This window comes from Hemicordylus capensis, chromosome 5 (assembly GCF_027244095.1).
Source record: "Hemicordylus capensis ecotype Gifberg chromosome 5, rHemCap1.1.pri, whole genome shotgun sequence".
Lineage (NCBI taxonomy): Eukaryota > Metazoa > Chordata > Lepidosauria > Squamata > Cordylidae > Hemicordylus > Hemicordylus capensis.
The window spans coordinates 238,866,004-238,891,612 of record NC_069661.1 but is presented as its reverse complement, the minus strand read 5'-3'; the positions used below and the strand labels follow the sequence as shown (position 1 = coordinate 238,891,612).

At 44.7% G+C, this 25,609-nt stretch overlaps 1 protein-coding gene across 2 annotated transcripts; it reads right to left on the bottom strand.

Annotated features, from left to right (window-relative positions):
- Positions 1 to 1,789: 1,789 nt before the first annotated feature.
- SLC25A18 (solute carrier family 25 member 18) lies at positions 1,790 to 25,281 on the bottom strand. Of its 2 annotated transcripts, XM_053251241.1 has the most exons (10): positions 25,146 to 25,281; positions 21,706 to 21,825; positions 16,128 to 16,250; positions 15,972 to 16,027; positions 14,249 to 14,339; positions 12,668 to 12,786; positions 11,062 to 11,254; positions 9,367 to 9,521; positions 7,053 to 7,128; positions 1,790 to 4,174 (listed from the first exon to the last, which is right to left on the bottom strand). In XM_053251241.1, the coding sequence occupies exons 2-10, from the start codon at positions 21,726 to 21,728 to the stop codon at positions 4,027 to 4,029; spliced, it is 984 nt and encodes a 327-aa protein (XP_053107216.1). In that variant the 5' UTR covers positions 21,729 to 21,825; positions 25,146 to 25,281; the 3' UTR covers positions 1,790 to 4,026. The 2 variants fall into 2 exon arrangements, with proteins under 2 accessions (XP_053107216.1, XP_053107217.1); XM_053251242.1 differs by lacking the exons at positions 15,972 to 16,027; positions 16,128 to 16,250; positions 21,706 to 21,825; positions 25,146 to 25,281 and adding an exon at positions 15,334 to 15,469.
- Positions 25,282 to 25,609: the final 328 nt, after the last annotated feature.

Genomic DNA, 25,609 nt, shown 5'->3' with positions numbered 1-25,609 from the left:
TGCAAGCATGTCCTAGCAGACTGTCTCAGGAGGACATCTTCCTCCTCACAAATGGAAACTCAACCCCATCACACTTTGCAGGAATTTCAGGCTGTGGGAAACACCACGAATAGACCTCTTTGCTAGCTCAGAGAACCATCAATGCAAGGAGTTGTGCATGAGAGCGGGCCTAGGCAAAGAGTCTCTGGGGGATGCTTTCATACTCTAATGGATCACACACAATGCTTACCTGTTCCCTCCAATCCCTCAGGTCCTGAAGAAAATAAAGGAAGTGACACATTTGCGTATTGATAGTGTCCTAGTGTCTGAGATGCCATTGGTTCCCTTGCCTTCTACAACTTTCACAGAAAAACTTCCACTGTCTCCCTTACCACCCAAATCATCTGACTCTGCATCAAGGCATGTTGCTACATCCAGACGTTGCTTCCCTACACCTAACAGCCTGGAAGATCCTTCCATCTGGGCACCCAAGATTGCAACTGTCTTTTCAGCATCTAGAAAGCTGTCCATGCTCAAGTCTTATGTGGCCAAGTGGAATCTGTTCACTCGCTTTGCTCATCATGACTTACAGGATCAGTCTTTGGCCCCCTTGCCCTCTCATACTTGTTGGATCTCAAAAAAAGTGGATCTTTGTATGACTTCCATTTAGCAGCCATCATAGCACACTGGTCTAATTCTGACTGCTCCTTGCTGTTTTCCCTCCCAGAAGTGAAACGTTTCTTGAAAGGCCTGACCCGCCTTTACCCAGACCACCATCTGACCTCCCCAATGTGGGACCTCCTGCTGGTCTTCAACAGCTTGACGAAGAAGCTTCATTCAAACTCATGGCTACATGTGATAGCCACTTGCTCACCTTCAAGACTGTCTTCCTTGTTGCAGTCACTTCTGCTCGGCAGGTAGATGAACTTAGAGCCCTACGGTGTGATCCTCTTAACATGAACTTCCACCCGGACAAGGTCACACTCTGCCCGGATATTTCTCCTGAAGATGGTCTTGTCTTTTTTTCATAGATCTCAACGGATAGCCTTCCTTATCTTCTTTCCCAATCCTTCTACCAATGATGAGAGATCATTCAGAACCTCTACTCTTTCTATCACCTACAGAGAACCTAACAAAGAGCACCAAGCTGCCTTACAATCACTCTCCAGCTGGCTTGTTCATACCATTAAGCTGGCATATCAGCTGACCCCTTCCTCCATCAAAGTACATTCTACCTGTTCTCTGTCTACTTGTACAGCCTTTGACGGGACTGCCCTTGGACTTGATACACCAAACCGCTACATGGTCTACCCCTACCACCTCCATCAAACATCACTCCCTGGATGTTTGAACTAAGATGGGCATGCAGTTTTGCAGCCCATCTTCTCCTAACTCCTTATTTCCATTGCCTGACTTTACTTTTGGGCTTGTCTGCTGCCCAGCCTCCAATGATGAAAGCTTGCAATGCACCCATCTATGTGATGGACAGAGACCACCCAGAATAACTTTGGTTGCTTACCTGTAGCTGGAGTTCTTCTGGTGGTCATCTGTCCATTCACGCACACACACCCATCCTCCCTGCCACAGAGCATGTCTCATAAGTGGTGGACTCTTTGACCAAGGATGTAAGGGTCTGTCAGGTGACCTCATGGGTATTGCAAGGGAGGTACTACCAATCAGAGAAAAAGGGAGCTTGCAAACTCCTGATTAGGCTTTCGCTCTCCAGCTGAAGCCCATCTGTGTGAATGGACAGATGACCACCAAAGGACTCGAGTTACAGGTAAGCAGTTTCAGGAGGATAAGTTGAAATGATAATGTGAAAGGACCTTAATCAACAGTTGGCTTTATTCTTATTGTAGTTTACTATAAACTATACAAATATATAAATATTAAAGTTTTTAATTTATTAGTTAAACAATAGCAAAAACAAGAGCCCCTTGCCTTTCTACCTCTGTTCAAGTAAGTACCTTCTCCCAGTTGCAAGATATTTCTGTAGGAGAAACCACTGCTTGTAAGAGGAGGAGGAGAAAGGAAGGAGGAAAAGCATGAGGACTGGAGTTATACATGGAAATTTAGAGTCCATGTTGGAGTTTTTTATTCCTAGTTTTCACCGTAGCCAGGTTTTAGTTAGGGGTTTATTGAGTCCTGACCAGCTGCCCAGAAAGTGAACAGACACACAAGGAATCAAATTAACATTTTATTTGAGTTACTTTAGAAATAGGTTAAAGGAGCAAATCTTAAGAGGCTTAAATGTATTAAGGAATTCAGTAGGCATCTCACCACTCCTGCTGAATCAGTCCCCAAATTGGTCTCAGCAAAGCAGTCTCAGCAATACAAAATAAATATCTTAAAATAGACTCAATGAAAAAGAATAATCACAAATTATAGTCAGGGGTCTGGCTAGAGAAAATTAAGAGAAAAATCAATGGAAGTATAACCGGAGCTTGAAGCCCAAAGCTATAAAAATGTGCAAAAATCAGGAGGAAAAGTTAAGAGTGGAGGAAAAATTCTAAAAACATAATCCATGCTTCAAACTCTTATAATCCCTTGTTATGGGGGAATGTCCTTCCCTTCCAGGAAGATAGTTCAGGGTACTTGTTGTCTAATTACAAGATACCACCTATTTTGATTAGGAAGACATTTTAGAATTAGATATTGATCAATATTGCCTTGTATGCAAGAATTATGAATTGCTGACTTTCATAGTTGTATAAAGGTAAAGTTGTGCCATTGAGTCGGTGTTGATTCCTGGCGAATTCAAAGCCACCATGATTTAATGGCTACCACTCAGTAGAAAAAGCCCCATCTTTGTTCTTGTGGCTTTTCTCATTAGAAAACAAGCCATTTACTGATATTGCATAAATGACATAAACCCATCTAAATTCATCCCCTGCTAACTGGGCAAAGAGGCACCTTTTTAATTATCTGTGCAATAATGAGGGCTACACACTAAGAAAAAGTTCAGATTCTCAAGAACTGGATGGACTTGATAACCTCAACCTATGTCCTACCGGCTGCTGGTAGTGATTCAGAATGCTAGTGCATCAGGGTGGCTTGTTGGCAATAAAGAATCGCCTACTGCAGCTGCATGCTGACTCAAAGTGGCAAAATCTTGTCTTCCATAGAAGTATCTTGCCAAGATCCTTCCTGAGTTTCCATGTACACTACTGATCTAATGCAGGTTAATCAATAAGATGCATCCTGTGTTTAACCACTTTAATAAATCAGCCAAATCCAAAGGCTGGCTGAGGATTTTTGCTCTTTGTTTGAGTAGTTAGCCATGTTCTGTTAGCACTGTAGCCAGCTCTGGAAAGGCAGAGCATAGAAGGGTTCATCCTGCACCAAGTGCTTCATTAACTAACAGGCCATGGGCAGTTGGCTGCGTTCCCAAATATATATATATATATATATATATATATGGCTTGGCATGTGCTTGGAGGGGGGGAAAGTGGGAATGCCATTCTATAAATGCATTTCTCGTGCAAGTGGTGGTAGGGGACCTGTGAACAGGCAATAGGCGAGACCTGCACCAGGTAGCATGGTGGGGGAACCTATAGGTCAAATACAGTAAAGCATATACTTCAGAGGCAGCTGGTTACAGGTTCATTCTCCAGTTAAGGGATCTCTGGAAGACTCTTTCCTGCCTGTGACCTTGACATCAAGTTTTATATCTTCTTGTGTTCAACTAATTCACAACGGGTCTGGTTTTGGAAGTTAGCTCTCTGTCCAAGTAGGAAAAAGCACTAACAGCCCCGTCTCACACATGTAGGTTCAGAAATAAGTAAATGAGTTCAGTGGGACTTACACACAAGTACATGTGCCTAGGATGCAGCATTACTGGCACACGTGTTGCTTTCATTGAGACTTGCCCCTTGGCCACATGGAGATTGTCAGGAAATGGTGGATCTGGCAGTGATGTCCCTTCAGCATCATCTTCCTGGACAGGAGAAGTCTTGATTGCTGTTCATAATCTGTCCATAAATCTTCAAAGTTCTATTGCTCTTCCTACAGTCAGTTCTGCAGAACTTGTGCTATGTTAGTTCCGGGTCACTGCAGCTGGAAAAACCTCATGACATATTCTCCAATGCCAATGAAGTAGACTCCTTGGGCTATGCCAAAGAGGGGCGCTATCACCAGTGCACGGCATCCTGCCCCTTTCATGAAGGCAGCAGGGCCTTCATTAATCCAGACTTTCCTGCAGATGAGAAACATGCAATCAGCTGGTGAAATAAGTACAGTCTGAACAGCTCTTGCTATTATCAATGAGATACTTGGTTTAAATGCACGAAGTGGTTCTCCATGCACAATGCAGGCCTCAAGGGTCAATCCTTTCCACAGTGTCATGGCTCTGCCAGAAGCAACTCCCATTTTATGCAGCAAATTGTGCTTTGTGTTACACTGGTGTTTCCTACAGCAAAAACAAAGGTCCTATTCACACATGTTCAATGCTTGTACAATGAGTGTACAGTGGTAAAGGTTAAATGTGCTGTCAAGTCGATTTTGACTCCTGGCGCCCCCAGAGCCCTGTGGTTTTCTTTGGTAGAATACAGGAGGGGTTTGCCATGGCCTCCTCCCGTGCAGTATGAGATGATGCCTTTCAGCATCTTCCTGTATCACTGCTGCCCGATATGAACCAGCAACTTTCTGCTTGTTAGTCAAGCATTTCCCCGCTGTGCCACGTACATTACCTTATTACAGGTACATTTTGGGAGGGGACCATAGCTCAGTGGTATAACATCTACTTTGCATGCAGTAGGTCCCAGGTTCAGTCCCTGGCATCTCTAGGTCCCCTGTGAATTGAGCAAAGAGGCACCTTTCTACAGTGGTGATTCCCTTTATTTAGCAGGGGGAGAGCAACTGGCCCTATCCACCCCCAGCATAGCATTCCTCTAGTGGCTGTTGCTGGTGTCTGTCTTATATTTCTTTTTAAATCGTGAGCCCTTTAGGGACAGGGAACCTTTTTTTCTTATGCAAACACTCTGGGAACTTTTGTTGAAAAAGATATTTGTAGTAGTAGGTGGGGCTGGCAGAAAAATGCCTGCCTGAAACCTTGGAGAAGCTGCTGCTCATCAGAATAGACCATGCTCAGTTAAACAAACCAATGGTCTGACTGGGTATGAGGCAGCTTCCTATATTTCCTATTATTTTCACATGTTATGTTGAACACAGATACAGTAGTATGGTTCCCATCTGTATCCTGTATTTCAGAGTTCTTGTACCCAGGTTCACTTTTTAAAATGAACATAGATACAGTAATTCACACAAAAACATGTAAGAGTGTACAGACATCTATACACTTTTACAACATAATGTTGGAAGGAACAGGGCTACATATAAATGTGAGTCCTGAATACTTGCATAAGGGAGCCTAATACAGCCTTAGGGAACTGTGACTCCATTGGCACCTCCAGGTCCATGTATGTGGGTGTTCAAAGGATTATGTACACTTTGGCGTTTTCCCTAGCAAACAGGTCACTCTACCTGTAAGAAACATGTGGTGGCTTTAAATACCATTTTGGCAAGCTTTCAGATTTTAAAGGGTCCTCTCCTGAAGGCAGCCTTTTAAAAAGTATGTGTCATTTCCTTTCATTTCCCTCTGATCTGCTGTGCTTAGGATAAGATTGACTATTACTCTATAGAGACAGTTTCCTCGATTCTAATTAAAAAAAATTGTATAGGGATAAAATCGCCATACTTACTTTCCTGATATTAAATCGACTTAACACCAACAGATGTCCTAACACCACCACCAAAGGTGAAGATGGGATTTTTTAGGGATCATGGAAAATGTTTGTTGAAAGTTCTGCTTCAACTACAAAGCACCTGATCATTCATTTATTCATTCGATTTCTATACTGCCCTTCCAAAAATGGCTCAGGGAGGTTTACACAGTGAAATAATAAATAATATGGATCCCTGTCCCCAAAGGGTTTACAATCTAAAAAGAAACAAGACAGACAGCAGCAACAGTCACTGGAGGGATGCTGTGCTGGGGATGGATAGGGCCAGTTACTTCCTCCCTGATAAATAAAGAGAATCACCACGTTAAAAGGTGCCTCTTTGCCAAGTCAGCAGGGGCTAACCTGCTCCCTCCCTAATGATGCTCCCTAACCCATTCACATGATCTAATGCTATATATTCCTAGTGTATGTTTTAAAATAATGGTGAGGAAGGTTTAATTAGATGCAAACTTTATAGAGGACAGCCTCGATATCTGTGGATCCACATATCCGTGGTTGGGTAAAAAACACCTGATGTTAGCATACGTGAAGGGGAAAAAGGGGGGAAACCATGTCAACCTCACATATCCCTAGGTCAGAGGTGGCCAGAAATGACCATGAAGGTCATTTCTGGCTGCCATTTTGTGTTTCGGAGCCCCAAATGGCTCTATTAAAAAAAAATGTAGGAAAGAAAAAACTGACTTTAAATTTAAAAATTTAAGGAAAGAAAAAACTGAAAAAACTGGCCAGTTTGGGGACATTCTAGGGCACAGTGCAACTCAGGAGGATCAGCAAAGCATGGTAGGGAGCTTCCCCACCACATCCACCCCCCCCCAAATTGGCCAATTTCCAGTGGTTTTCCCAGCAACCAGGAACCTAAGTCTGCAATTCCATAGCCCCCAATGACTCGATATTCGCAGTTGCTGTATGTGCAGTTGCAGCCGGGAACAAAACCCCCGCAAATATTGAGGTCCTCCTGTATTTGCACTTGAACTTTCACATGCTCCAATGATCCATATTTATAAGCAATTTCCTGGCTACCTGTTAATACAAGAAGTGAGTCTTAGGTACTTTGACTAAATACAGCCTGCTCTAGCCTCTTTAGCAAGATAAACGATTGTAAATCTTGCAGGAACCTTGTTCCATTACCAATCTGTTCCTCCAGAAGGCATTAAATCTCTCATGCTCAAGCCTTCTGACGACTATTACTATAGAAAATGATGCAAAAGTACTACTAACATACAGCAATAAGCTGGGACTAAAAAAAGAAAGTTGTGTAAGAAGCAAGATAAGAAGTCTTACTCTGAAGCTTTTTGGTGTCCACAGGTATACCCTTTGATCAATTCTACTTACCTGGCACAGTCAATAATCCCGTTATAGGTATCCTCTCCAAGCCCTTTCTGAAGAGTTTGAATTCGGGTCTTTAGAACTAAAACAAATGTTCTATTTAATTTAAACCTATGCAAATGTATCTGCTTTACAGAATTTATTCTCAGTACAAAAATACTAAGTCGCACATTTTGAATGTTTATTACTGATTTCTGATCAAACAAAAGCCCTATCCACAAGTTCTGTTCAACACTCAGTCTGAGTACCGTGTACACAGTTTTTCACACGTTATGGTGAACACAGGTACAGCAGTACACTTCCTGTCTGTGCAATACATTGGAGAGGCCTGTATCCAGGTTCACTTTTAAAATGAATGCAAGTACAGTCATTCACACAAAAACATGTACGAGTGTACAGCTGTCTTTACTCTTGAACAATATAATAGGGCCCGCGGGTTCATGAGATTCAGCATTCTCACAATGGCAAACCAAATGCTTTTGTGAAGCCCACAAGCAGGAGATGAGGTCATGTGCTGCTTGTGGGCTTCCCATAATTTCTGCCTGGTTCCTAAAAATAGGTATTCAGTGGAATACACCTTCAGGGCCGAAAAGTAGCATATAGCCACCCCAGCTAGTCAGTAATGGCCTGAGAACTTGGTGCATCTGAGGCAAGGCACCAAATACTGCCTCCCCCATGCATAGGCCCCCATTTTTTGTTTGTGACAGATGCAACAGCCGCGATTTCTCTAGGTGTGTGCAGAAATGCATGCACATACTTGAACACCTATTCCAGAGACAATCAGTGCTGCTGCCAATTTGTCTAACTCTCTTTTAAAGCCATCTAAGATAGTGGCCATCACATCTTGTGGCAGTGAATTCTACAGATTAATCAGGCATTGTGTGATGTAGTATTTGAATTTGTCTGTCCTGTATCGACTGTCAAATCAATTTCATAGTATGACTCCAAATAAGAGAGAAAAACCTCTCCATCCATTTCCTCCACACAATGCATAGTTTTATAAGCCCCTTATGGCCCCTTGTTGGGGACCAGGCAAAAATTTTGGGAAGCTCAGAAGCAGCACATGCTCTCATGTTCTGCTTATGGGCTTCACAAAAGCATCAGGTTCACCACTATGGGAATGATGAATTGAATGAATGTTTGGTGTGATCAGAAACAAACAAGCAAATGAGGTTTTTTCCCCCTAGATTAAAAAGCCCCAAATCACCTGAAAGATGCTTGAGCCCATGGATTATTTTGGGTGCCCTTTTCTGAAGCTATTCCAGGTCTGCAATATCCTTTCTGAGGCAGAGTGACCAGAGCTATACACAGTATTCCACAGGCAACCACACCACTGATTTGTATTAAAGACACTTAAATACTGGCAGGTTTATTTTCAGTCCTTTTCATAATGATCCCTACCATAGAATTCATGGTTTTCACAGCCACTGCATACTGGGTCAAATGTTTTCATTGAGCTGTCTGCCGTAAGCCCAAACTGTCTCTCCTGATCAGTCACTGCCAGCTCAAAACCCATAAGTGTGCATGTTATTTTTTTTAACCTCAATGTGCATAATTTTACACTTACACTGAACCCCCACTTGTAATTTTGTTGCTTGTTCACCCAGTTGGGAGAGATTACACACTTGTGTGTGGAATGTGCATTGTTTTGTAGAGACGGAGCTGGGACATCTTCCCTGCAAGGAAAGGCTACAATTTTGGGGGGCTTTTTAGTTTAGGAAAAAAGATGACTAAAGCCCAATTATTATATTCAGTGCACTTACAATCTGTATACAGCATATGCACATACAGATCTGTACACATATTCATTCACAGGTTATGTTGAACGCAGGTTCAGCATTACATTTCTGACCTGCACCATGCATTTGAAAGGGTCTGAACCCAGTTTCACTTTTTAATGAACATAAGGAGCCATCATTCACACAAATAATGTACAAGTGTACAGACACCAGCATGCAAGTATAATGTAAAGTCTGAACAGAGCTTAAGAGGGCACATGAGAGAAGCTTATAATTATGCATAAGTGGGTAGAGATAAGTTTTCCCTGCTCTCCCAAAACACTGGAACCTGGGCTCATCCAAGGAAACAGACTGATTGGCCACTGTGGGAAACAGGATACTGCATTAGATGTCTGTGTGGCTCTTCTTATGAGATCACAAACCTGGGGGTATATTAAACATGAAACAATCCGAAGAAGAGCTTATTGGAACTTGGTGTGGGCTGGCTGAGGAAGCCTAGATAGTTCACTTGAAGCAGTGCAGGAGCTTGTGGTGAAACCACACCCACACCCCCTTTGACAGTAGAACCATTTAATACTCACCATCCAGTGGGGTCACCGCCATGGCAGCCACAGATCCTGCCATGCAGCCAGACACGAACGAGTGCAAGAAAGATGCTTTTTCTTTTGATGGCTTCTGCCCCAGCTGGTTGATATGTGCAAAGAGCGGGAAATATATCATGGAGAAAGGCACATCCCTGTGGGGAGTGGAAGGAGGACATTATCATATTCATTCATTTTTACCCTACCCTTCCTCAAGGGAGCTCAGGGCAACATCCCCCTGCCCCGCAACACACCTGTAACAACCCTGTGAGGCTGATGAATGAATGAGGCGGAGAAATAATGACTAGTCTAGATCACCCAGGAGGTCTTGAGGCTGAGTGGGGATTTGAACACAAGTCTCCCTCAAACATTCAAGCCACTACAACATACCAGAGATGTCTGAAAATCCCAGGTGAGTCCCCTTGTTTGAAGATGGGATTTTTTGCAACCAATTCCATAGATTGCTGCCAAACACACACCTGCCTTGTTAGAAGCCTGCTGTTCCCAAACGAGCTCCTAAGAACAGCCCTGCCAGATCAGGCCCAAGTCCCATCCAGTCTAGCATCCTGTTTCACACAGTGGCCCACCAAATGCAGCTGGTATTTAGTGGCATCTTGCCTCCGAGGCTGGAGGTGGCTTACAGCCCTCCAACTAGTAGCCATTGACAGACCTGTCTTCCACGAAGAGGAGAGTCTATCAGTGCCACTCAAGCTGGCGGGCACATCCCATGGTAGAGAATTCCATGGATCAATTATGCGCTGTGTGAAAAAGCACTTCTGTCGGTCCTAAATTTCCATGGGATGACCCCTGGTTCTAGTGCTGTGAGAGAGGGAGAAAATGTTCTCTCTGACCACTCTCTCTACTCCATGCCTTTCATACACCTCTGTAAAAGTCTCCCTGTACTCCCCTCTTTTCCAAATTAAAAAGCCCCAGAAGTGGTAGCCTTGCCTCATAAGGAATGAGAAGTCTCATATCGACTCCTAGCAGCTCGTAATGGGAGGTCTCCTCAGTGGCCCCCTCCTCATTGGATGGAGGGGGCAAATGCCCCTGAGCTGCCAGCATCCAGGGCCACCAGAGGTCCCCCTTGCCCTCCCACACCCAGGCCAGCAAATGACGGACTTGCCAGCAGGGAGAGATGGACGTGCAGCCTCTCTGCCTCTCCCAGCTGGCAAGCACCTTGTCCGCAGGTTGGGTGCTTCCTTCCACTCCCTTGTTCAGAGCAGAGAGAAAGGAAGCACCCAGCCAGGTAGCCAAGTGCTGGCTGGCAGAGAGTGAGGGCAAGGGCCAGTGCGCCCATGCCTCGGTGTGGGCTGCACTCCTTGCATCTGACGCTGGTGCAAAGGGTGTGTGGCAGGACTGCAAAGGCAAGTGGTGGCAACAGCATTTTGCCCCAGGGCCCCTGCCAACCCCCCTATGTCCCTGGATATGAATCAAGCTCACTTCAGGGCCTCTGAATGTCCACTTCCCCAAGTTCCCTTTCCTGAGCCTAAGAGTGAGCCCACCATCCCATCATGCAGGAGTTCCCAAACCTGTCACCTGGCAACAGCTGTGGACCTCACTGCCATCACCCCCAACCACAATGACCAGAAGCCATTGTGGCTGGGGATGGTGTTGCCTTACAACTCACATCTAGGCTTCCAAGGCTGGGAATCCTTGCTGTAGTGTATGCAAAGGGAGCCCTAGCCCGATTTTCACCTGAGCAGGGTGGCCCCCAGCCCTTTATACAGGCCTGTTACTCCCTGGGTTCTCAGGAGATCTCTGGCAATCACAAGGGCAGAGGGGCGGTTGGAGGCTGCTGTGGACCCAGTGGAAGAAGGCTGTCCTGGTGGTGGATGGGAGGTGCCTGCAGCTGATGCTTCCTGTCCCAACACCTTCTGCTGATGAGCAGCTGAAAACAAACAGAAACCGACATTGCATCCTGTATATATTTCCACACCGTTTCTACCTTTCCACAGTCATGATATGGTTTCCCTGCAAAGCAATCCACAGGAACTGCTTCACATTCCACATTCAGAAACAATCACAGTGTTAGGCAGCACACACACACACACACACACACACACACACACACACACACACACACAGCCCTTCTGCAAGTGGTTCCAGGAGCACTGCTACCTAAGCTTGTCTTCATTTGGAGGAGAAATCACTGGAGACTTATGATATCACTGTCATATTTAATTTATTTACAAATATACAAATTGAGCATCTGGTGGAGGCAAACAGCATACATTCCTTATAGCTAGAAAACCAGCTACCTCAAATAGGATTCCCAGGGCAGGTTCAGAAGTAAGGGCTGCATCTGAGGTTGCTTCCATCCCTGGAGTGAGCACATGTCCCCCCACCCCCATACAAGTTTCTGTTTCCATTGCAGGTTCCGATATGCTGAGATTGATGGGTTTGTTAGACATCACAACCAATCCCGGCATATCGTGTCCTACTTCCCTCAGGGAACCTGACATCTGTAACTTACTTCAGATCCCACTGAACCTGCCCCCAGAGAGATGGCCGGCACCCCACGGTGTCTTCCACTCTCAGCTGCTCATCCCATCTGACTGTCTCTCTCTCTTAGTCTCTCCTCTTTGTATACTTCCCAGCCATTAATGCCCATATGCTAACCACCAGGACTGTTAGACAGGAATCTCCTCAACAAAGACTAGCAGCTATTATAATACGTCCTGGTGCTATTCTAGGCAGAATAGCCCACCCAGATGTCATTTTACTTATTTGCCCAGAAATGCCACATTATGGCAAGTCACCAGTGTCAGGGTCTGAAAAGCTAGTACGGTAAAATTTCAAAGCAGGGGCCAACACTTTGTTTCTCTTTGCTATTCATTCCACCCCTAGACCTTCCAGGCTCTGCAAATGACCCCTCCCCTGATTTTTCCAGGCTTTGCCTATGGTTTATCAGATGCTATTAATGTCATCCTGGCTTTCCCCCTAAATTGTCAGATTCTGTGTGTGTATGTGCAATTATCATCATCATCTACATTTTATATCCTGCTCTTCCTCAAAGGAGCCCAGAGCGGTGTAGTACATACTTAAGTGGTGTACTACATGCTTAGGTTTCTCCTCACAACAACCCTGTGAAGTAGGTTAGGCTGAGAGAGAAGTGACTGGCCCAGAATCACCCAGCAAGTCTCATGGCTGAATGGGGATTTGAACTCAGGTCTCCCCGGTCCTAGTCCAGCACTCTAACCACTACATCATGCTGGTTCTCTATAACCTGCTATGCTCTGCCTGGGTCTGCCTATGACCAACTAGACCCCACTCCTAGCCTCATCCCAAAAGGTGGCCTCACCTAACCGTCCGGCATCCTGGAGCTGGATTTTTAACATCTCCATTGGGGATGTAACCACCACTTGGCAAGTCCCAGCTCCGCAGCCAGCAAGCATCTCCCGCACCAATGTCAACTCCTTCCTGTTGAGAGCAGTACAAATGCAGAAGAAACAGTCAGAAGGGCATCCACACAACAAGTAGCTCCAGGGTTGCAAATCACCATTGTAAAAAATGACCAGGGGCCAATTACACTGCTGGCAGTCCTATTCACTTCAGCCGTGACTTTCACAGAAAGCTACAGTTTTTAAGGCGACATTCTTGAAATAGTACCACTTTGTCCTGCTCTGCTCTCCTCACTTGGAATATTGTGCCCAGTTCTGACACTGCATTTTGAGGAGGAACTGTTCCAGATTATCAACCTGGAATAGGTCCAGATGAAGGCAACAAAGGAAGTCAAGGGGTCCGGAAACCAGGGGCGTAACTATAATAGGGCAAGGGGAGAAGGTTGTTTGGGTGCCCACTGTCTTGGGGGGCCCCCCCAGAGGCAAGTCACATGACTGACTCCCCCAGCCGCACACCCGTCCGGGTTTCCTTCAGTTGTATTCATCCTCCAAAACTGATCTGAGTGTTAAGACCAGGAGCTACCAGAACAGCATGTCTTTCTCTAGTACCATTAAATGACTTGCATCGTCCACAATTTACAAAACCTTTTAAAAAATAATGTAGGATGATGTTCTATTGTGGCACATAGTGTGTGTGTGTGTGTGTGTGTGTGTGTGTGTGTGTGTGTGTGTGTGTATGTATCACTATGCTTGAAGAGAAGAATATGGTCCATCTTCAAATTACTGAAGTGATGTCACATAGAAGGAAGAGGGAGTGGACTCAAGACTAGAACCAATGGGTTGCAATTACAAGGAAGCAGATTCAGGCTAGACATTAGGGGGAATTCTGTAACAGCAAAAGCTCTTCAGCAGTGGAATAGTCTGCCTGGCAGAGTGGTGGGTTTTCATAAAAAGACTGGACAGTCATTGGTCAGGTATACTGTAGCAGATTCCTACATAAAACACCCCTCCACCACCACCCTTCAAAATTCTACAATTCATAATTGTTGGGAGGTAATTAGAGATGTCACCAGTACAAAACCTAGTTTTAAAATCTATGTCCCGCCTGATCCTTGAAATATCCTGTCCCCTCATACAGTAATAGAAGCCACAAACAAGGCATATAGGAAAGTATAAGTTTAACTGCATATCAGTAGAAATGAAGAGCATTCCTGAACAGCTCAACATACAGAATTCTTCTTGTTTGTGTGCATACACAGATATGTATCTATGCATGCATGTGCACACACACACATGTACATGCACTGACAAAGGCACTATTGCATCTTCGGAGTAGCCACAATACACACAGAACAAGCATAATCACACATACACATATACATAGCTATAGACAGTCAAGCAAGGTAAACAAACACACATACATTAATAGGTGACACAATGCAAAATTCCCTTGTGTCTCTTAGGACCCAGATACAGTACATGTGCAAACAAATTAACAAAGAGTTTTGAGTAAGATTAAGAGTGTGCTCTTTCTCCCATACCCTTCTTGGGAGAGCAACTGTCGGAAGACGTCATTGGCTGCCAATTTGATTGCTTTTTCAGGAGTAACTAGAGTCAGGTTTACAGCAGCTCCTGTGAGAAGATGGGAGAGGCAACAATAAAGAGTCTTACTCTGTGGCAAATTAAGATATTCCTCCTCCTTCACTAGATGCACACCTCCCACCCCCTTCCCACACCCTCACTATTCTGAAGGTTGTATGCAACCAGCAATAAACCAAAAATATATAAGGATTAGCTACTCCAGTTAAAATCACACCTGTGTTGATATTTCAACTGCTTTAATCTTAAAACCTAGTGTCAAACACCAGCCAAAATCGTTAAACGTCTTACAGTCTTTTGCAGAAGCTGCTCCTTGCTCTTTGGATATGGTGCTTGAAGACTGAATTCAAAAGAATATCCTTGGTCAGTCTTAAAGATTGTGATGGGAAACAAAAGCTGCACTAGTCTCCGAAGTATACTAGACATAAGTTGTTATAGTATATTGTTATAAGGCATTTTAACCTCACAATAACTCTTTGAATCAAGTTTCAAATAATGAGTTGGCCTCATATCATAGCAGGGAATCTGAGTTTCTCACCACTACACTCACTGAGCTCCCACACATTCCTCCGTGCCTCACTCAACCTGCTGTCTGAAGTAGTGCAGTCTAGGAAATACTGTACCATGTTCAACTCTGCATGTCTGAGTCAGCTTTAAGAAGAAGGGAATGAATATTTTTGAGAACAAGATCAAGGGGAGCTACAAATTGTCTACATAAATGCAGTAATTCTGATAGTATAGTTCTCTCAACCAAAGGAACATGGAAGTTGGGAAGAGATGCTCTCATAACTACAGCCCAGACCCCTCCATTGGGGGCAGAAGCTGAATCACAGATAGCAATGCTATTGTCTGGCCTGGAAACAACATTTTATTTTTAATATTATTTTTTTCAAGAGCTCCAGGGAAAATAAACTTTCTAAAGAAGTGGCAGCTCATGCCAAAAGGAAAGCAGTGGCCTCACAAAGGAGGCTGCAACTTTACACTACAGAAAAAGTATAAGGGAACTTCCCCAAGGTGTTTTTGATACCTTTCATGTGATTTATCTTCAAAGAGCCAGAGTGTTTCATAGCCCTGTAGGTTCTTCTCATGGGAAACTGCAGCCAGCATTCAGATTAATGCTGTGCTTGGGCTACAATAAGCAAGCAATTTTCACCAACCCCCACTTCCCTCTACAGTCTACTTATGCCTCTTGAACACAGAACCCTGAGGGTTGCGGGATATCCTCTAGGGAAGAGGAGAATAACAAAAAATGTCCCTCCCCAGTAGCACATGCACAGAGTTAAACCAACGGTGTGAAAACCCTTTCATGCATATTTTACATTAGTGTGAAAATTATATAAAAATAATCTATGCATCAGTAGGGTTTTAACTTGAAAATAACACAAACATTTTTCAAAACACACAGGGACATAGGAAGCTGCCTTATACCAACAGACCATTAGTCCATCTAGCTCAGTACTGTCTACTCTGACCGGCAGCCGCTCTCTAAGGTTCCAGGTAATAGTCTTTCCCAGCCCTAACTGGAAATACCAGGGATCGAACCTGGGACCTCCCACATGCAAAGCAGATGCTCTACTCCGCTGAGAAAGAGATACTTAATCTTTTGGCAATATACTATCGCAATTAAACAATTAAGGAAGGTATTTCAATTTCGAGAGCGACTACCTCGGTACATGCCAAAGAACCCCTCTGAGCGAAGCGTCTTTACCAAACAGTCCCGCCTGGAACAAGAGAGAGGGACAGAGAAGGGAGCATGAGTAAGGAATTTTTCAGGACCATTTGCAATCATCCCCACCATACCAAAAATCTTGAAACACCTACATTCCAGTGTAGACAGCTTGTCCTTGCTGGTTTTGAAGACGTGTTTTGGCCAAATCAATGGGGAAAACACAAGTCACTCCCACAAGCCCTGCTACACCTCCATTGATTAACTTTGCTGGAAGGCTAGAAAGAAGACGGAGACATTAATGCAGTCTGCTGGTTGGTGTTCAGACTGTTAACATGAAAACACACAGACAAGTTCTGGTGCTGTTTCTTCTGTGGTGTTGTCAGTCTTGGTAAATATAATCCGGACATCAATGCCAACAGTTTACCAAACACACACATCATTGTATCTTTCACCCCAGGAAAACAAATCATTTATCTTTGGCCACTTCACAGATACAATATTTTTAAGTATATGCCTTAATGTTTAAAGTATAAACAAACTAAGAATGTTTGCAGAAATGCACATCTTGCGGGTAGGCTGTACAGGAAACCATTACTGGCTGCAGTTAGTTCCCTGTTGAATATATGCACTCTGGCAAACCCAGGTGTGTGTCCACATAATGTGTGAAATTGCCCTTTGACACATTTCTTTCCATGTAGTAACCACATGTGGTCCATATGCCAGGGCTTGACAAATCCCAGGTGCCAGGGAGGAAGCCCACCTCCCTATACCTCTTTCCTTACATAACTCACCTTCTCTTATTCCTAATGTATTTATTTATTTACATTTACATTTTATATCCCGCTCTTCCTCCAAGGAGCCCAGAGCAGTGTACTACATACTTAAGTTTCTCCTCACAACAACCCTGTGAAGTAGGTTAGGCTGAGAGAGAAGTGACTGGCCCAGAGTCACCCAGCAAGAATCATGGCTGAATGGGGATTTGAACTCGGGTCTCCCCAGTCCTAGTCCAGCACTCCAAACTCTACACCATGCTGGCAGTTTTTAAAAACTCCTGCAAGGATCCATAAAGAAACCCTCACAGCAGCAACTTTGGCTTGCCACACAAAAAGGAACTGCCCTGCTGCCTAACCTCCAATCAGCAGCAGCTGGGCAGATGACATCATCAGCTCTCCTACTCTTTACAGACTCAGTTCTCTGCTGATCAGGATTCTGCTCTCTCTGGCCTTGACAATTAAGGTTAGAGAAACTAATGTCTTTCTAAGCTGCAAGAAATGACTGATAGGAATACTAGTCACTAGAGACCCTGTGTACCATGATGCCATGATTTGCGATGCTAACTGTATGAATGACTCTCTGAATATGTGCAAGCATCTTTTAAGTCAGGGCACTGGCTAATCCTGGAAGCTAGCCCTGGTTTGGCTCCTGGGCAAAAGTTTTTTTTGTAAGGATATTTGAAAATATTCTTTGCTAAAATGAGGTAAACTTTATTCAGATGTACAACATGATGAACACGCAGGTTATAAGCTTTATTTCCCCCCTTTTTGGGGGGTCAGAGCAAGAGACAGCATTTCAATGGCCTTCATGGACTGTGATAGGAGAGGCCTTCATGGGAGACTACATAGCTGAGCACTAAGATATTCCCCTTGGGGATGGGACTGCTCAGGGAAGAGCATCTGCATGCAGAAGATTCTAAGTTCCCTCCCTGGCATCTCCAAGATAGGGCTGAGAGACTATGCATTGTAGCATCCCTATGACATAAGTTTTAAAAGTAAATGGAGAATTTGGCTTTTCCCAGATACTCTGAAAATAATTAAAGGATATGCAGAGTAAACTGTCACTGTTCGGGATATAGTCTAGTATTTCAGAAAGACAGTTAAATTGAGAAAAAGAGAGCAAGAAACTCCCAGTGGGCCTTAATACTAAGGATTTCACACTGATTCAAAGACAAACTCACCATTAATAGCCATATGATTAAGACATCACATTTAACTCACTTCTCACAAGAAGCAAAGTAAGAGCAAATGAATACAATCCTAGATCATAAGCTTCAGCTCAGTATTCACAAGCCCTGATTCTCTGTACATAGTGACAAATTGAATGTGTACAGTGACTTATATTATATTATTTTTTTTTAACCTGTAGCCCCTTGGGGGGCTTCCTAAAGGCCATGTGGGGGGTCTGAAAAGGTTCCCCCTTCCCCCCCACTGGCCTCTAGGGCCTCACAGGGACCATATGAGCATGTGTGGTGGCCATTTTTAAAAATAATTTTCAAAAAATCGCCACTGAAAACAAAATGGCCACTGCACATACTCAAATGGCCTCTGCGAGGCCTGGCATGGCCTAGGGCCTCACAGAGGCCATTTGAGCATGTGCGGTGGCCATTTTGTTTTCAGCAGCCATTTTAAAAATATATATTTTTAAAAATGGTGCCCTTCCTTCAAGTGGCACCCGGGGCATGTGCCCTGCCTGCCTCACCCTAGATATGGCCCTGCTCCTGCCTACAACCTTGGAGAAGCTGCTGCCAGTTTGTGCAGACAATGTTGAGCTAGATGGAGAAGCCGCTGCTAGTCTGTGTAGACAATGTTGAGCTAGATGGACCAGTGGTCTAATTCAGTTTAAGGCAGCTTTCTATGTTCCTAAAAGCATGAAAGATAACAACATACTGAAAGTTAAAAGTTATGCAATGCTATCACCCTTTTTTCCCTCTCTAGGGCTGTAGACCTTGTCAAAAGTCACAATGAGCATTTGTCCCCCTAGATCAGGTGTTCTTAACCTTGGGTCCCCAGATGTTGTTGGACTACAACTCCCATCATCCCCAGCTACAAAGGCCATAGCTGGGGATGATGGGAGTTGTAGTTCAACAACATATGGGGACCCAAGTTTAAGAAACCCTGCCCTAGATGATTCTGAACACCACAGCTGGCTTGTGAACTAGATACCGTGTTCATTTCCCCCCTTGCAAGTTGACATTCTTTGGGATTCAGCTTCCTCCACAGAGTCTACAGAAACTAAATCTCCAAGTAGGTGAGTGGATGTATCAGTGGGAGCACCGTTTTAAGGCACCGTGCAGTGCACAGCATATAGCTGACTTCAGCAATGTGTGATAACGGGTGGAGGGGATGGGGGCAGTAATCCATGCTGTGAGAATTGGTGGTTATAAGTTTATTCCAGGGGTCCCCACCCTGTGGCCCTCCAGAGGTTGCTGAACTACAACCAAATCTGGAAAACCCACAGGTTGGGAACCCCAGTGTATCCCATTCAGTTGTTTTCATCTGCAAAACACTGGAGAGTATGGGCTTGCTGCTTTAGAAATCTGGATGTACTGTATGCACTTTATTACATAGGAGCGCTGGTCTTGTGGTAGCAAGCATGACTTGTCCCCTTAGCTAAGCAGGGCCAACCCTGGCTGCATATGAATGGAAGACTTGATATGTGAGCACCGTAAGACATTCACTTCAGGGGATGGAGACTGCTCTGAGAAGAGCAGAAGGTTCCAAGTTCCCTCCCTGGCAGCATCTCCAAGATAGACCTGAGAGAGATTCCTGCCTGCACCCTTGGAGAAGCTGCTGCCAGTTTGTGTAGACAATACTGAGCGAGATGGACCAATGGTCTAACTCAGTATATGGCAGCTTCCTATGTCCCTACCTGCTTTCCATTTGTGGCATGTTTGCCGTCAGAATTGTATACCACACTCCCTGCACATCCTCCCAGGTTGCTTGGGGCATGGCTATGCCTCCCGGGTTGCTTGGCCATGCCCCAAATATATCTACAGTCATGCCCCTATTTTCATTGACATAATGTTGGACGATATGCCACCAGGTTGGTCCTTAACAAGAGATCCCTGAGCCCTCTATGAATCTGTCAGCAGTAGTGTAGTTGGTCTAGAATTTTGTCAGCTGACTCCACAGGTCAAGAACTACCACAGTCTCGGTCTCTGGAACGTCTCTGCAGCCTATGTAACCCGTTCTTTATAGTAGCTATGCTGTATTGCCTTGGCCCCTGCTTTTCGACTGCACAGCCCAGTATCTGACCTATCTACAGCCCTGACTCTTGCCTCTGTCTCTCTGCTTCTTGCTCACCTGGCCTGGAATCTGACCTGTACCTGACCACCCCTTCTGCCTCTGGCCCTCTGCTCCATGTCTGTCTGTACCAGTACCCGGATGGATTGACAGGCAGACGCACGCATGCTGTAGCCTATCTTAGGGCTGGGCCAAGGCCAAACACTAGCCCAACACCCTCTTTCCAACACTGGCCAACCCAAAAGCCCACATGAAGAAGGGCAGGATACCTTTACAGACCTCTGTCCTGGCAAATGGTATTTAGAGGCATACTGCAATGGTTGATAGGTATTTATTGAATCCTAGAAGAAGAAGGTTGGATGGGACCTTGGAGGTCTTTGAGGACAATCACCTCCGCTCAATGCAGGAAACTGCTACAGAATCCCCGACAGATGACCAGCTAGTGAAGGAGATAGTACTGCACCGTCAAACAGCTCTTACAGTTAGGAAATTCCTCCTAATGCGTAGCCTAAATTGGCTTCCTTTTAATTTTAACCCATTAGTTCTAGCCCAGCCCTCAGGAAGAACAGAGGACAAGTCCACTCTTATGTGAGAGCCCTTCAAGTGAATGTTGGTAGATCTCCTCCTCCGCCATTACTTTGTCTGATCCCCTTCTAAAACCATTTACTCCAGTGACCATAACCAAGTCTTGTGGCAGTGAGTCCCCTAAGTCCGTGTGGAAGAAGTGCTGTATTTTGTCTGTCCTGCATCTACTTCCCATCAGTTTTACTGGGTAACCCTGAATTAATGAGAAAGGGAGACAATTTTCTCTGTCCACTGTTTGCACACTATGATTCCATTAATGCACAGAACTGTAAGGAACAATACTGCTCAGGAGCTGGAATACCAGCAGGCATTAGAAACAGCAGGCTCCGGGGGCCCGAGATTGCAAGGTTAGCAGTAACCCAGGACTGCCCTATACGTTGAGCCACATCAACCCAGAATATTCAGGCTTTTCAAGCAGAATTAACATTTTAACTTGGGTTGAAAAAAACAACCAGGACATTAGCCATCCTACTACTACTATAAATAAATATGTATATGTCGCTATTCATCCAAAGTTCTCAAAGCGGTTCACACAGAAAAACTAATTAATTAATAAGATGGCTCCCTATCTCCAAAGGGTTCACAATTTAAAAAGAAACATAAGGGAGATACCAGCAACGGCCACTGGAAAGATGCTGTGTTGGGGTCCAACAGGAGCTTTTTCAGATGGTGACTTGACTTTAACTTTACTTTGGGAGGGTGGGTGTGCATTCACATATCGGCCAGATTTACCCCAAAGCCCATGCAATATTTCAGAGAGCACTTCACACATAATTCGGGTTCTTCCCTACATAGTGGAACCTAGCCCGATTTATGTCCGGGTTAAAACATCCTCTTTTTGTGCCAGAGTATCCATTATGCCCCGAACTTGCAGGAAAGCCTCGTGGTAAACCCGCAGTAAAACCTGCTGTCTGAAAAGCCTCCAGGGCCAGTTGCTCTCCCCTTGCTAAATATAAGAGAATAACCACTTTAAAAGGTTCCTCTTTGCTCAGTTAGAAGGGCCCTGTTCTCCCTTCTGCGTCCTGTCTTGCTAGCTGCTACTGACACAACCATAGTATGATTTGTATTGCTGGAGAGGGAAGAACTTCATACGTAAAAGGCAAGAAACAGTATGAACAGCACTGACCTAATCTTCTTCTTGTCCCCCATTATTCCTTGGGGATGTTGTTCTTTGGTGGTTGCAGCAGCTGCTGATCCAGGAAAATTCTTTCTGTACCAAGATACTTTCCTTGCCGTCTTTGCTCAGCTGGGAAAGGGGACACAGTTACTTGCCAGGGTGTTACAGGTAACAAATGGTGGTGTCAGCTCACAAACAGAATGGCAATTCAAAGATCCTGAGTGAAATCAAATCGATAGCTTCCCCTCACCAGCTCCCTTTCTTAAACCAGATTGCACCAAAGATATTTGCCATCCTGTTTCTGGTAGTTAGAATGTGTTTTTCACCCTATATGGGAAGAAATGTCAACCCAGTTCCATTAGATGGAATCAAATGTGCAGTGCGATTGCCATCATGTTTATTCACAGGGACAATCCAAGACATTTTGCGGCCTGATGTGAAGGACAGTATGACACACGCCCCATATCTGTGGGTGGTTGCTCAGCATTCTGAGGCTGTCCTACCGAGAAAGCAGTTGCAACATGTGGCCACTCTCAGACTGTGTCACCAAGTCAGGCAGTGGTGGCAGGGGCACACCTAGCTCAAGTCAGTGGGGGACAAAAGGGGGGGAAAGGAGATGCATCCTAGTGAAGCAAAGAGGGGGAAAGGGACAGTGTGCCCCAGTGGAATGAGGAAGGGCAGCAGGAGTGGACAGTCGGTGGCACTCCACCCCACCCACCCCCATGTATCTCCTCACATCTGAGGCGGCCACCTCACCCTGCCTTATGGAAGGGTTGCCCCTGTTTATTCAGAAGTCCCTCTATACAAGGAAGAATTGTGTGAGCTGTCAGGGAATCAAAGGGCTTGAGAATCGCCAGCTACTTTCTTTACTTGAATAGAAGATTACTCTAAATTTAAGATGACCCACTTAGAAATACAGGTTAAATACAAGTTATACTGTATTTACCTGGAAGGAAGAGGACTCCGAATTTAAGACAACCCCTCGATTTCGAACATCAAAGAACTTGGGGGAGAACTAATCTTGGATTAAGGTAAATACAGTAGCTCCAGACAAATAGAAGCAGCCTAAAAAGACAGACCAGGCACACAGGAAGGGGTCTTTGTCCCCAATATGGCCCATCCTGGGAACTTCAGAAGAGTGTTTTGGAAGGATTTCCTCAAGCGTAAAGATGTATTCAAGGAAATCATACCATCTTGGATCTGGAGGAGGGGCAAGGAACCTGCATGTGAGAAACAAAGGGCACATTTGCCCTTCACTCCAAGGACAAGGCTTAAGAACATAATCCAGACATTGGTCACACAAGTGTACTTTGCTTAGCATAGAATTTGGGGTTTGGTGGCGAAGGTCTGTTGAAAGAGAGACTAAGGGTATGTGGAGCCGTGACACACAAATCCCAGATCAATGTGGAGCTGTGACACACCAATCTCTGGTGTTGCATAGATCACCAGAGGAAAGCAGCTGCTGAAGGTGCAGAAGAGAGAGATTGTGGTGATTCAATAAATATTGCACAGAATTAGTGTGCTTTGAAGAAGGAATTGTTTGATATCAGAGATCGGCAGTGTAGAAATCAGTCTTGCAATCTCATATCTGTAAAATTTAAAGATGATTGTGTCTATGGATACAAATGTCTTAAACAGCTTTTTAAGCTGGGTCCTTGAATTAGTGTAAGACAGGAGATCCTAACGTTGGGTCCCCAGCTGTTATTGAATGACAACACCCATCATCCCCAGCCTTTGGCCATTGTAGCAGGGATGATGGGAGTTGTGGTTCAATATCCAGGGACTCAAGGGGTGGGAACCCCTCATCCCCTGGAGAAGAGCTGGTCTTGTGGTAGCAAGCATGACTTGTCCCCTTAGCTAAGCAGGGTCTGCCCTGGCTGCATATGAATGGGAGACTAGAAGTGTGAGCACTGCAAGATATTCCCCTCAGGGGATGGAGCCGCTCTGGGAAGAGCAGAAGGTTCCAAGTTCCCTCTCTGGCTTCTCCAAGATAGGGCTGTGAGAGATCCCTGCCCACAACCTCAAGAGAAGCCGCTACCAGTCTGTGAAGACAATACTGAGCTACTAGATGGACCAATGGTCTGACTCAGTATATGGCAGCTTCCTATGTTCCCATGTAATAAATGTAGGTTTGAAGAGTCTTGTCTTTGGCCTAGCCTGGAGGTGGCAGCAAAAGATCTCTGGAGGATCTCTGCCAGATAACAGCAGTAACAGGAAATCAAAGAATGCAAAGCATATTCAAAGAATTTCCATGCTTTTGAGTCACTTGGGTGTGCCCTGATGCTGCCTAAACAAAAGGCTGCATGTATTTATGGTCATTGCTATGTTATTCAGCAATTATATAACTTTTTTGTGTGGTCTAGCCAACTAAAAGAAGTCGAGCAACAATTCTGCAAGTTAAATGAGTCATATGTAAACAATGAATCATATGTTACCAGTTAGCATTATTTAATATTATCACTGCTATGAAAAATCCCTGTTGCTTTCTGCACACAACAAAAATAACCACCAGTGGCTTTGCAGTTCCTCACATTCATATGCAAATACTAAATCTGGAGATGTTCTATCAACACGAAGTAGTAATGCAGCATTTGAGATGTGGTAGTTTGCATGGGTTATGCAATGCTGGCTGCAGGTCTTAAAAGTTATCCATTCTCAGCATTCCACTCCAAAACAGGAGGTAAATAACCACTCGTATAAGTTACTATAGCTGCAAAAAGTGTCAAGCAGTGTGCACATACCATAAGCTGCAATTCTGAAAATGCTGAATTCTGGGCCAGTTTTAGCACCTGCTCAGTTGCATGCACACAACCTCAGGTTGTTAGGTTTTGCTCACACAGTGGTTTTAGGGAGGAGAGGTTGCATGCACTGATGCAGGATTTCTTGCATGTGATGCACACTACAGACATGAACGATTAAAAGGTACAGGTAACTGAGGTTTGGCCATTTGTGCCTCATTGCTAAAAGGGGCGGCGAGATAAGCCTGAACAAACACCACTCCAATACCTGAAGGAAATTCACACCCCATTTTAAACTGAAGTGACATTGAACAATTTCCCCCTCCAGCTGTTCTACCACACCCTCAACTATGAGGCATTCAGAGTGGGGGCCTTCCTGATCCAACCTGAGCAGGATCGAAAATTAATTGAGCAGACATCAACAAACTTGTGAGTGTGTGCACACCGTAGAGGGAACACTGGACCCAGGTTCAAATCCACTCCCCAATGAAGCTAGCCTTGGGCCACTCAGCATCTCTCAGCCTAACTTACCTTACAGGGTTGTTGTGAAAAGGGAGGGGTAGAACCTTGTATGCCACCCTGAGCTCTGCAGAGGAAGGGTGGGATAAAAATGTAACTAATAGCATGAGTTACTAGATTGTCTCTGAAATATTAGAATACACTTCCTGTGCATTCAAAGTGGAAAAGCCAGAAGAGAAAAGGAAAGCTTACCGTCTTTACTTGCAAGCCTCTGGATTTCTCCCTTCCTCCTTTTTCTCAGTTCTAAGTATCTGACTCACATCTGGATTCCTCCAGCTGACAAACCCCATCCCTGGTTTAAGGGACAGTTCACAAATTCCCAGTGTTTTTTAAACAGAGTTTGGAGAAAAAACAAGACCACCACCTTACCTCAGCTGGCTTCCCATTGAGTCTGGCAATGGAGGTGCCCCAAGCCCCACCCAGGAGGCTTCTCTTGTTGGGTGGGGATCGATGGGTGGAGAAGAAGCATTTGTTTAAAAATGTGTTGTGTTAACTTAAAGCAAGTTTTTAGACAAACACTGCCTTTCAGCCTGCATCGGCAAGTCCTGCTTCTCCAAATACGGGCTGTTATTAAATTGGTTGCTAATAACAACATTGTTCTACTATTAAGTGGTGTCATGCAGCGGTTGTGAGCTCTGATTTGCCCAGTTCAAATC

Excerpts from the sequence above, each read along its gene's own strand:
- SLC25A18 (XM_053251241.1), bottom strand. The coding sequence starts at position 21,728 with ATGGGGGACAAGAAGAAGATTAG. Across the intron at positions 7,129-9,366 it reads GGCGGTGACCCCACTGGATG|TTCTAAAGACCCGAATTCAA; the intron begins GTGAGTATTAAA and ends CATTTGTTTTAG. Across the intron at positions 4,175-7,052 it reads GGGATTATTGACTGTGCCAG|GAAAGTCTGGATTAATGAAG; the intron begins GTAAGTAGAATT and ends TCTCATCTGCAG.